Raw genomic sequence first — 13018 nt, 5'->3', positions numbered from 1 at the left:
TGGTCATCCTCTTTCCCTCTTACCTTCAGAATTCCATGTTACGGTTTGAGGATTTCTGCATTGTATGTCCTACTCATCTCCGAATTCTCTAGCTAATTTTCCCTTCAGTTGGAAGAAGATTTGCTCTCTTTTACAGTAAGTTGTTGATGATGATATCCGGCCACATCCTTGCCCGATACAGCTTTTCATTTGGAATCCATCTGTGAGTCGCTAAGCACACGCGACTGTGTACTGTAATCTGTCGTAGGAATTCCATATGAGATGGCAACTTTCCTAGGCGCTCTAAAGACGATTACATAAAGCTTTCCTATTCACAATATTAACTGTTTAGTCATGATCAAGGGAATTAAGGTATTGTAGTGAGTTTCATTGGACTGAATGTTCAACAATGATCCGCACTGTCGTGATTTCTTCGGTGTATGATGGATCCTTATGAAAGCCAGCTTGTCGATCTCGAAGTTGAGTGTCTATTGAATTATTCAATTGGTTCAACAACACTCTGTTGAACATTTTGTTTTGCACTGAATGCAGTGTGATGCTTCTGTAGTTCGCACGCTTACTGATATCTTTGTTATCAGTATCTTGATGAAGTGCCTTTTATTTAAATATTATAGATCTTTATTTATATGCTGTATACATAGTAAGTGCTTGAAGAATTTTCATAGTTTTCATAGTTAATTTTCATAGTTAACATATGAAATAATCTTAGCTTTTACAAGATTGGAAGTCTGGGAGCATCGATCAGCTGTTTAGTTCTAGCATGGGACTCCTCAACAGGGTTCACTCACAATCCCGGATCCGAGGACCGAACTCAGGATCTTCAGTTCAATGCCATCACTAGGCCAGAATCCAGCAGTGGACAAGTCTCGCTTCAAAAAAGTTTCTCTATATTGCATAACCCTCATCAATTGCTTACAGTTGGTTGAACTTCATTAGCCACAGCTTCCCAATGGAACTCATGAAATGGAATCTAGAAGTTAGTCATTAGTTAAAAAGAGACTTACCAACATATAAGAGTTAAACATTGGTCAAGAGGTTAGGCGATGGTCTTACAAGAACTAGTGTCCAGCGCTGAACTCCCGGATGGGGGTTGTGTATGCTCACAACTAAAGGGTCGCATATTAGGACTAAACAACTGTCCGGTGCTTCCAAGTCTCTAATGTTGGTTTCTCTCGGATCAGTTCGAGATTCAACTATGAAAATTCTACAGTCTTTTATACAGCTGATTAAATAATTGTTTCTATACAACATCTTATGGTTTATGAGCTAAGCATCTTAATTTTATTTTACTTTTCCTCTAGAAACTGATTTTCAACTCTATTTAGGAATGATACATTTATTGGTAATCCATATTTACATATTAACACTTCAGCTATCTGATAAAAGTTCCAATTGTTGTCTTATCGGTTACACTAGAACAATCGAGGTAATAATTAGTTAATTATCATGTTCTTATATTTTCATCGATTTCACTCATTTGTATTTTGTTTCTTCTTTAAAAAATAATTATTGTACACTCGTAACATTTGCTCGTATCATTTGCTTAAAATGAGAATTTTGTTTATCCACAATCTATGATTGGTTCATCATATTAGCCTGTAATTAATATTAATCCCGTTCCTGAATAAGTTAATTTATTCTATACAGCGCTTATGATTATATATATATCAGTGTAGTTCTTATCCTGCTATTTTTATGCTACTTAAATAATCCGGATTTTATTTTTTTGCTTTTAAATGAATAAATAATGCATCAAACCATTTTGGTGGTAAATTCTTTTTGATAAAATTTTTCGGATTCTTATTTTGTCTTTTGTTAAAATGTTGCATCATAGTTATCTGTTGAAAACATATCAAACTGATTTGATAAGAATTAATGTAATATCAACTAGTCTATTACTTGTTGTAGAAACGGAAAGTTTTAAGTTTTACGTCTTACATTCAAATCAATGATGATATTGTGATTCAATTGTAAAACTAACATTTCTACTAGTAGAGTTAGACAAAGGAAGGTAGATAATATGATACGATCTTAACACAATAATTAGAGTTCAACATTTCCGTTCATTTGTATTTGGATGTTATTAACATCGATAAAGTAGTTTTTAAAAGAATATCATGGAAGTGATAAGATTGAACAGAAACTTGCGTACAAATCTTCGCAACTAAACTAAATGTATTTCCTCGATTTATCTTACTTATAATAACTCAACAATAGATTTAACTAATGAAAACCAAATAAATTTATTTTTTGAACTAGTATTTTGATTGAGCGAATGTTACATTGTTATACAAGGCATTACATCAGTGTTACTTCATAATTTAGTCAAGCGAATAAATTGTCACTGGATAACTGCGACTAATTACATTTTAGTTTCTATCTGGTTAGTAACCGGAAGGAGTATATGACCTATTTCAATCTGATTGATCTATATTCTATTTTACTGTCTTAAGATATTTGATTGGTTAGTGTCTTTTGTTTCGCAGTTACTTGAGGTCGAAAATGTTTAATATAGGATTTTATCTCTATGAACTAAAGATATCGTGCTCACCGTAAACGTGTAGATTAGAATCTATACGAATTCGAAAATCTATCTATCTGACGAATGTCAAACTAGGTTGAAACAAGTTACATTATTGCTAGTGTTATCTACAAAAAAAAACTAAGACGGACGACTGCATTCCCTTCTGGATTAAGGATCTTCACATTATCAAAATTATTCTTTACTAGCTTAACCATTATTACTTTTATCTGGTAGTTAGTTTCACTTTATAGGGCTCATTTAAATAATCATTTTGTAGCACAATCGGTCGATAACTAAAGAGTTTTTATATATTTTTATACACAATCTCATTTTGAGGAGCAAAGTACAAGTAGTGTAATATCACCTACTGTTTATTTATTTAGATATTTTTAACTTATGGGTTCAGAGAATTCATTTTCAATAAAGAACTAATATTCTTCACCTTCTTCATTTTCACCTTCGGCATCGACACTGTCCACACCAACTTCTTCATAATCTTTTTCTAAAGCTGCCAAATCTTCACGAGCCTCCGAAAATTCACCTTCTTCCATACCTTCACCGACATACCAATGTACAAATGCTCTTTTAGCATACATTAGGTCAAATTTGTGATCTAGACGTGCCCAAGCTTCAGCAATAGCTGTAGTGTTGCTTAACATACAGACAGCTCGTTGTACTTTGGCTAAGTCACCACCTGGTACAACAGTTGGTGGTTGGTAGTTAATACCAACTTTGAATCCAGTTGGACACCAGTCTACAAATTGAATTGTTCTCTTGGTTTTTATTGTAGCTATAGCAGCGTTGACGTCTTTAGGTACAACATCTCCACGATATAACATACAGCAAGCCATATACTTTCCGTGACGTGGATCACATTTTACCATTTGATTAGCGGGTTCAAAACAAGCATTAGTAATCTCTGCCACGCTTAACTGTTCATGGTATGCTTTCTCGGCGGAAATAACTGGTGCATAAGTAGCTAAAGGGAAATGAATACGAGGATATGGCACCAGATTAGTTTGAAATTCTGTCAAATCAACGTTCAGTGCACCATCAAATCGAAGTGATGCTGTTATTGAACTGACGATTTGTCCGATTAAACGGTTCAGATTGGTATAAGTCGGTCGTTCGATGTCCAAATTACGTCTACAATGTAGCGGTAAAAAGAAAAATTTAATATTTTACTACAGTGGTGGTTTGCGAAAAAAGTAACCAGATAACTGTGAACTATAAATCTACCTGCATATATCGTAAATGGCTTCATTATCCACCATGAAAGCACAATCAGAATGCTCCAATGTAGTGTGAGTAGTCAAGATTGAGTTATAAGGTTCTACAACAGCAGTGGAAATCTGAGGAGCTGGATAGATTGCAAACTCTAGCTTAGACTTTTTCCCATAATCCACACTTAAACGTTCCATCAGTAAGGATGTAAAACCAGAGCCAGTACCACCACCGAATGAATGAAAAAGTAAGAAACCTTGTAGGCCAGTACATTGATCCGCTAATTTACGAATACGATCGAGTACCAGATCAACAATTTCTTTACCAATTGTATAATGGCCTCTAGCGTAATTGTTAGCTGCATCCTCCTTCCCTGTTATCAGTTGTTCCGGATGAAATAGTTGTCTATATGTACCCGTACGAACTTCATCTAGAAAATATAGAAGCAATTCCAATTTTCAATTATTATTATCAATAATAGGCTATGGGAGAACTTAAGAAATAACATAAATTTTTAGAACAACTTTAAAACAGAAGTGGTATAAAATTATTTTTTACATCCACTCTAGCACTCATGAATATTTTTTATCCCTTTCGCAGTGCTGAAACCTGTCATCAGTAATCTGCTCAGTGATTAAGATTTCAATAAAGGTGAGCTCCAGTGGTCACTCTCACTATTTTAGAATCAAGTTTGAACATCGTAACAGTCTGAGATAATTCGTTTCACTTTATATATTTTGGTGAAAAATTAGTGCTCACCTAGACATACTTAGTACATACATACATAACACTTAAACCAGTAACTACTTTTTGATGTTTATTGTCTACACTCAGAATTTATTGTTATAGGTTAAGAAAAATTGGTCGTTTTTCAGTCAATCGTTTTTATAATACTGACATATCAGCAAACCTACAGATAATTATAATGACATGAAAACTTGATTGTCTATGTATGCAAAGTGTAATAATTTGTTAAACCTAAATATAGATAGATAGTTGGTTAACTATTCAAATGTTTTTGTAATAAAAGCAATTAACATGTCCGTTGAGTACATTCGCCCATAAATGGATTAATCTAGGTGGAAAACAGAATCATCCTACTGCAACCTAAATGTTCCCTAAAAGCATCATATTGGCTGTGGTAGATCCGACCAGGTAATTGATAAAAAAAAGTTGACATAGACATAAATCTAACAGCCAGAATAAGGAAAATACCATAACTAAGATAAGAGCATATCGTATTCGAACTGAAATGATCTCATTAAAGAGCATTAAATCCCTTACTTTCTAGGTCAGGTATAGTAAGCTGCAACACCGATCATAGAACAAGTCTAAATAAGGTTAGAAATAGTCAACTTCCCCTTATATTTATTGCCCTAAGGAGATAGATGCATGTGAAAGTATTTATAAGAAAGCGATGAGAGAACAAAATAAAAATAAACATGTGATTGCACATTATGTATTCACTAATTTTTAGAAAATCAACGGTATAGGAGACCATATTGAAAGGTTTATGTAAATTCTAACCTATAAGGCGCAGTTTTTATTTTTCAGCTATAATGTATCAAAATAGTCATACAATTACTTACCTACAACTGTTGGTTCTAAATCCACAAAAACTGCACGTGGAACATGTTTACCAGCTCCTGTTTCACTAAAGAACGTATTGAATGAATCATCACCGCCTCCGATTGTTTTGTCTGAAGGCATCTGACCATCAGGTTGAATACCATGCTCAAGACAATATAACTCCCAACAAGCATTACCAATTTGTACACCAGCTTGACCAACGTGTATTGAAATACATTCACGCTAATGTAGTTTGAGGTCAAAAAACATATTTGTTGTGAAATAAGTTGTTAGGATACATAGGTTAATAAGAGAGAAGATGGTAATAAACCAACTTACCATTTTTGATGAAGGTGGTTTCAGACAAAGCTATCAAAACTGGGAACGACTTTAAATTAAGGGTGATCAGTTTCGCAACTGTTTATATATTCTGAATTAGTATTTTGTTGTCATAACAATAAAGACGGTTACCATAACACCAGCTATTGAGTGCATGAGTATTATTGGTTGGATTCAGAGGTGTGTTTGTAGGTTTTTGCACCTAAAGTAGTTACTGTAGAAACCGTAGTGTTGGTGTTGTGAAACAAACAGCAAATTTATTATAGTTAATTTATTTAAAGAAATTTACAAACCAAATCAAGGATTTGTAAACATATGACTCGAAAAAGTCAGGAAGCGTGGTAGAATCTCTAACCAATCATCAAATAAATCAACATTTGACGACCCTTAACCTACTGATGTCTCAAGTAGACGCACCATTAAGACAATTCATAACAATCTTTATCTTCTATAAGCCAAGATGGATAGTGGCTAACAGTGGGATCCAGTACGCGCTCTTCGCACTATTTGGGGCTCGTCAGCTGTATGTACCTGTATTTCAGAGTTGATGTTCCCTCTGAGACTCGAATGCAGTACCGTTCGCTCCAAACTCCATCGTGTTATCCACTTAGCTAATGACTCCTGATAGCCACAGTGTCATAACTCTTGTGCAAGTAAAATAGTCCAGTGTTAACATCAACTCCACCTGTAATCCATCTATAAATTACTTCAGGAACCAAACCAATATAAATAAAATAGGGTTGGGCATGGGGTCGACAACAACATCCCGGACAAAATAACCATGTTAAAATGACGCTTACAAGATAAAACAGTTTAAACTATTTCAACTCTGACCTGGCTGTTGAAGGAAGAACTATGAAGCCTCATATTGACATCTGAGATTCTTCGGATGTTATAAAGCTGATGGCACTTCAAACAACCAGAACAACAATTAACATAGGTACATGGAATGTCAGAACAATATGAGAGACAGGGAGAACCGATCAAATAGCCATGGAAATGAGGAGATACAAATTGGTGGTTCTCTTTGACAAACAATACAAATACATGGGTTCTACTATGAAATGTGAAGCAGAAGTTAAATTCCATCTGTTAGTTATTGGAATCAAACAACCAATAAATTGACTGCAGAAATAAGGAGATAGGAATCGGTGGTTTTCTGAATGAGTGAAACACAATCGATCATTGTGAAGTGTTCAGGAAAAGACCTGACCATCAAGATGGGAGACCTAAACATCAAAGTCAGAATAGACAACAACGGGTGTAACCGCAAACATGCTCCACATTTTATTCAGGAAAATTTGGGAAGAAGAGCAAATACTGACTGAATGAAAAGAATGACATCTTATCAAGATACCAAAGTAAGGAGATCTGAGCAAGTGTGAGAATTACAGAGGCATCATACTACTATCGGTACGAGGAAACGTTTTCAACAGAGTGTTGCTAAACTAAATGAAAGATTCGGTAGACACCGAACTTCAAGATCAACAGACTGGATGCTGTAACAATGTGTTATGCTCAAACCAAATCACAACACTACGGATCATTGTCGAGCAATCAATTGAATGGAACTACTCCGTTGACCGGATACCATCAGCAACAACCTATTGTTGAAGAGGACGAACCAGTATCCAAATGAAGAGGAAATGAGCAAAATGCGTTGTAAGTGGATAGGACATAGATTAATGAAATTGCCAAAGTGAATCACGATGCAAGCGCCAACTTGGATTGCTGACGGAAAACGGAGAAGCGGAAGACCAAGGAATACACTTTGTCGAGAATCGGAGTCAGACATGAAAAGGATGAGTGGCAACTGGAAAAAACACTGGAGAGGATCGCTCCTGATAGAGTAAGATGGAGAATGTTGACGTGTGGCTTTCGCTCTTCCACGAGGAGTAACATGCAAAAACAATTGAGTAATAGAGTTTGCCCTTCTGACCGTCAGAATTTTCATTGGTGTGATGACTTGCTAAGGAACTTGTCCTTCCCCACATGGTTTCTAAACTTTTGTATTCGTTAACTAAATGTGCAAAGTTGGGATTACGTTAAATAATGTCCACAAAATTATCTTCCGTTGTTCGTCATAGCTTCTTTATTACTCTATTAACTTCATGGATAAAACACAAAAACTGAAGTGTCTTTGGTGGTAATAATAGGACTCCAAAATAATGGTCGAATGAGGAATGAGCCAAGATCATAAATTAGCACCACATTGGATAAATTTATTTCAGATAAGCACTTGCTCAAACAGACGCACAAGAAGATGAGAAAGCTGATATGTCTACTCGGTGAACAATTAATGACAAAATCTTTATACGTATGAAAGGGTTATAAGTAAGTTATTCAGACACATACGTTTTAACGTTTACACATGTGCAAAGCAAACTCAAGATTACACTTGACTAAGTGGTTCGGTATGCATATCGGTGATAGCATGAACGAAAAGATTAGAATAGTGTAATAGTTGACGAAGATTATCAGAACTACGTGGTATATCAGAGCAATTCATTTCGGACACTTTGCATCCTATCCGAAGACGTTTATCTAAGATGGTGGAGAAGATTCGTAGCTCAGGTTGATGATTTTGACAGTTTTTTTTCTCTGAGCTGGATGTTTTGGTCGTGGAGCTTTCATCGTTCTTCTGAACGACATCATCAACACAAACTTCAGGTAGAAGTGAAGTGTTTGAATTTCTCCACATGTGGTTCACAGCTTCTTCCATACACCTCGATGCTGATTGGTTCTTGTTGACTCTAAATTTGTCGTTGTTTACCTCTTTGTTTTGTTGGTATCCCCCATTGGTTCGATTTTTGTTCCCATGTTTCTACATAATTTTCAATCTAATTTATCAAATCCTTTCCTGGTCCATTACTAGTAGATTGTTTCATGGCCAGTCTAAAAACAACAAACTTGAAACAAATAATAAGAACTTCCACTTGTGCAAAAGGTCAGTGGAGTTTAGGACATTGGGAGTTTGGAGTTCCTATCATCCTCCTGATTACATTTCATCTGAACTTCAACATTTTATCATGCCGAACTTTCCTTTCCCAATTATAATTTCCCTATTTACCTTCATGATGAATATACAAGACCTTAATAATAAAATCATTATTAGTTCCCCTGATAAAGATAACATTTTAATACCTTAGTTTATTTTAACTCACTGTTGTCATTGTTTAACAGAATTTTATAATCACTATTATTGTAATTATTATCAACTTGAAAAATAAGTATATATTTGTGTTTGTACAACTTTAACAATGAATTCACTGAAAGGAGACCTTTTCACTGAACCATTCTTTTTCATTTCATGATTAGAAATAATCCGGTTCAGACATTTAACAAAGAATGATTCGATAAATCGTTTTTAATCAATATATTATCATAGTTTCACATTGACAATACTGCATAATTTTAACAACGTAAATGCCAATGAACTAATGGTAAATAACGTTGCTATAGTAGTATAAATAGTAGTATAGTATTTAAAATTTATTAAATTAATCACTCAGTAAAGTAATGCTCGACAAGTTAAAAATTAATTTAAGAATTAGGGTAACTAGATTATTTAGAAAGTTCAAAGGTTAATTTTTTGAAATTGTTCAGGTGTTAAATACCCGTTCTACCAAACCTAAGAAACTATTTTTATAAATAACTCTTATTTGTTGAGTAAAATTTTAATCACCCTTATATGTCATTCATTAAATAAAACTGTATACAAGTATTAGAGATAGTCAGATGGTTGATGGAGGATTCTTTTAGTGCATAAATTCATATGTAATAAGCAGTGATAATTAGTTGATATCATTGAGGGTATATTTGGAAATCAGGAAACAACGAATAGAGGTTTTGTTCGAGTATGGTCTACGACTTCTCAGTAGTGTGCGCATGTGACCCTCCCATTGATAGAACACTGCGAACAATAACATCTACCACATGATGTTGTAGCTGTAAATAATTACCCAAAATCAATAGCTTTCAAAGTGTTCGACATTGGATGCTGACCATGTTGTTTTAAGTGGACTTATTTAGCTGAAGTCGTTCGGTCATGCATCCGCACCAGATCACGTTACAGCTCAGCGTGGGAAACAGCTCCTATGTGCACTAGCCAGATTAGGGTAACCGCTTCTCGATATATTGATAACGCATCAAATATATCTTTCCTACCTCTTCGCATCTGACTTCTGATTTTAAAGGAGTGGGAAACGATTCGATTATAGAAGGTGTTACTGGTTTATAGTTGTCAAACTAGAATACTGGTCGTATCTTCAGTGGTGAGCCCGACGTGATCTGGTACACCGAACGATAAACTGGGATTATGTTCCTTTTTGGAAATTCATTATTCATTGTTCTTCTTTGTTTGATTTTTATATATTGTGATAGATATTTTTTTCCGAGTTTTTGGATATATCTAAATTAATTATTTTTCATTCATTATAATACTTGTTTTTCCAATATGACGGAACAGATACCAAAACTATTTAAGTTAAAGACTATGTCCCCACCCTTAATTCAGTTAACGCTTTTTTGGCCGGGAAATATCGAAGCTTGGTTCTGCTACGCAGAAGCTGATTGTTGCGGGCACGGCATTACGGACTCACGCATACAGCTCCTCGCGGTTGTTAAGGCACTGCCGCGCGAACTTAACAGGTACGTCACACCTAGTATGTCTACTAGTGATGTTTCGGAACCTTACAAATGTCTAAAACGATCGATTCTACAACGCGGAGATCTAACAGATCGACAAAGTTTGGATCAACTCCTTAATAATATCGACCTGCAACATGGTTCTGCGACAGACATGTTGCTAAGGATGAGAGAGGTTATCGGCCAACGAACTTTCGAGGATGGCTTATTCAGACAACTTTTCTTGTCTAAACTTCCTCAACAGATGAAAGCAGTTCTCGTCTCTTTTCAAAACAACGCCGTAGATGAACTGGCTGCATCTGCTGACCGCATTTTAGAAATCATAAGATCTACTAACGTCGAAGTCTTTTCAGTCAAAGAGAAACATCAAACGACCCCGAACGACATCACCGAATTATGTCATACACTGACAGGCTATCTTCGATTTCGTAATGACTATAGACGGTCAAAAACCCCGCGAAGAAGCGTTTCACGTAGGCTATCTGTCTCGAGACTACGAGAGACGGATAACCCCGACTATTGTTGGTAAAATAGCCAGTATGGGAAGTCTTCTAGAAATTGCAAAAAACCCTGCAATTATCGGACCTTAATATCGAGTGACACGAAAAACACATCACATCTCGACCGATGATAAGCCTCTTACCTTCTCTTTAAGTTCTCACCTAGTACTCACCTAGAGAGTCTCGACAACTGGACTACATTTCGCAGTTTACTTCAGATATACAACACATTTATGGAGCAAACAAGTAGTTGCAAACGCTTTGTCTCGTGTAATTTCCTTGAACAGTTTCCAAGGAATCGACCTTCTTAAACTCTCCCAGCTTCAAAAAGAAGACACTGAGCTTCAGCACGAGTTATCCTCGACAACTCTAAAACTGCGTATCGAACAGATGGGAACAGGTAAGGTTACCTTACTATGTGACACATCTACAGGTAGGGATCGTCCAATCGTACCAAAACACTATCGATGCAACGTCTTCAATACGTTGCACAATCTTTCTAATCCAGGTGTTCGTGCATCCATCAAGCTTATAGCAGAACGGTTTTGCTGGCCTGGTATGAATAAAGACGTGAGGGAGTGGGCACGCTCCTGTGTAAGCTGACATAAATCTAAGGTAATTCGACACAACAAATGTCCCTTAGGTTCTTTCAAAACCTCGATGCTCGTTTCGACCACGTTCATCTAGATTTGGTAGAACCCTTACCCGATTCAAACGGATACTTATATCTATTAACATGCGTAGCCCGTTTAACTCGATGGCCAGAAGCAGTACCTATTGCTGAAACAGTGGCTCGCGCTTTCGTCGAACGATGGGTAGCAAATTTCGGCTGCCCTTCAACCATCACTACAGACCGCGGACGCCAGTTCGAATCTGGACTTTTCCGTTGTCTGACCACACTATTAGGAATCACGCGCTTCCAAACGACCGCCTACCATCCACAAGCAAACGGGTTGGTAGAACGTTTTCACCGACAGTTTTGAGCTTCACTATCAGCTACAAACGTTCCACAGTGGACAGACGCTCTTCCACTCGTCTTGCTAGGTATCCGCAATGCAGTCAAGGCTGACATTGGATACACTGCATCTCATCTCGTTTATGGAACGATACTCCGACTTCCAGGAGAATTCGTGGATCCTTCGTCTTCTTCATGGAACATGGATCTGAATTCCTACACGAGTAGGCTTACAAACGCAATGCGTTCAGTTAAACCTGCTTACACTCGACCACAATCAACTGATGTTTTCGTTCAACCTGACTTACGACATAGTACACATGTCTTCGTTCATCGAGACTCACATCGGCGACCTCTCGAATCAGCGTACGAAGGACTCTTGAAAGTTCTTCAGCGTGAACCCAAGTACTATATAGTTGATAAGAACGGCACTAACGACAGCATCAGTATCAATCACCTCAAAGCAACGTATTTGGAAAGAAATCCTATCTACGTCGATTTTCCTTCGGTACAATCAAACGACATGGCTCCTACACTGGTAGTGTTCCATTCGACAGCCGACACGCACGTTGATACTTCGACAGCGTCTGACAATAAACTTAAGACAACGCGTTCTGGAAGAAGAGTAAGATTTCCAGAACATTTAAACGACTATTGCACGTAGGACACAAACCTTACCCCGATTTTCCCTTGCATTATATATAAAAAAATTTAATATGCTCATTTTTATATATTTATTCCAAAAAACAAAAAGAAATTCTTACTTATGAGCGTATATTTTTTTATATAAAAAAACCAATTTTTTTCCGATCGCTTTTACGCTGTCGCAAGCGTATTAGTTAATTTACCTTTTTTCACGCTCACCTTGTGTCTTTGCGCAAGTACGAGTGTATTTTGACATGCACTCACACGTTTTATTTTTTTCTTTTCCAGGACGGCTGGAAAAGAACGACGGAGTTCATAAAGAACCGAGATCTCGATTGTACTTCGTTTCACGATTACTATATTGTATTTCATGGCCCTTTATAGTAAGGAAAGACGACCAGGCGCTGCTAACTATAGCAAGCTATCAGAAGGATGTTTATCAACGACAAACTCGTTGGGTTTATACTTCTGGCTGGCCATGTCTTAGGGTCATCATTACCTCACTAGGGGGGAGTGATATGTAGCTGTCAATAATTCCCCAAAATCAATAGCTTTCAAAGTGTTCGACATTTTATTTTATTTTCATCCTTATATTCCTTCCTTACCTATTGATTA

The 13018-nt window shown here is 36.4% G+C and overlaps 1 protein-coding gene across 1 annotated transcript; it reads right to left on the bottom strand.

The window, feature by feature from the left end:
- Nucleotides 1–2811: 2811 nt before the first annotated feature.
- On the bottom strand, nt 2812–5659 carry Smp_103790 (putative tubulin alpha chain; the record flags this gene model as incomplete). The annotated part of the gene is made up of 4 exons (XM_018794550.1): nt 2812–3670; nt 3764–4178; nt 5338–5560; nt 5657–5659. 4 exons carry the CDS (start codon nt 5657–5659, stop codon nt 2953–2955), a joined length of 1359 nt encoding a protein of 452 aa, XP_018648952.1. The 3' UTR covers nt 2812–2952.
- Nucleotides 5660–13018: the final 7359 nt, after the last annotated feature.

The sequence above is a fragment of the Schistosoma mansoni genome, chromosome 1 (assembly GCF_000237925.1).
Source record: "Schistosoma mansoni strain Puerto Rico chromosome 1, complete genome".
NCBI classification, from domain to species: Eukaryota; Metazoa; Platyhelminthes; class Trematoda; order Strigeidida; family Schistosomatidae; genus Schistosoma; species Schistosoma mansoni.
The sequence above is the reverse complement of the archived record's forward strand: the minus strand, read 5'-3'. Positions and strand labels throughout refer to the sequence as shown.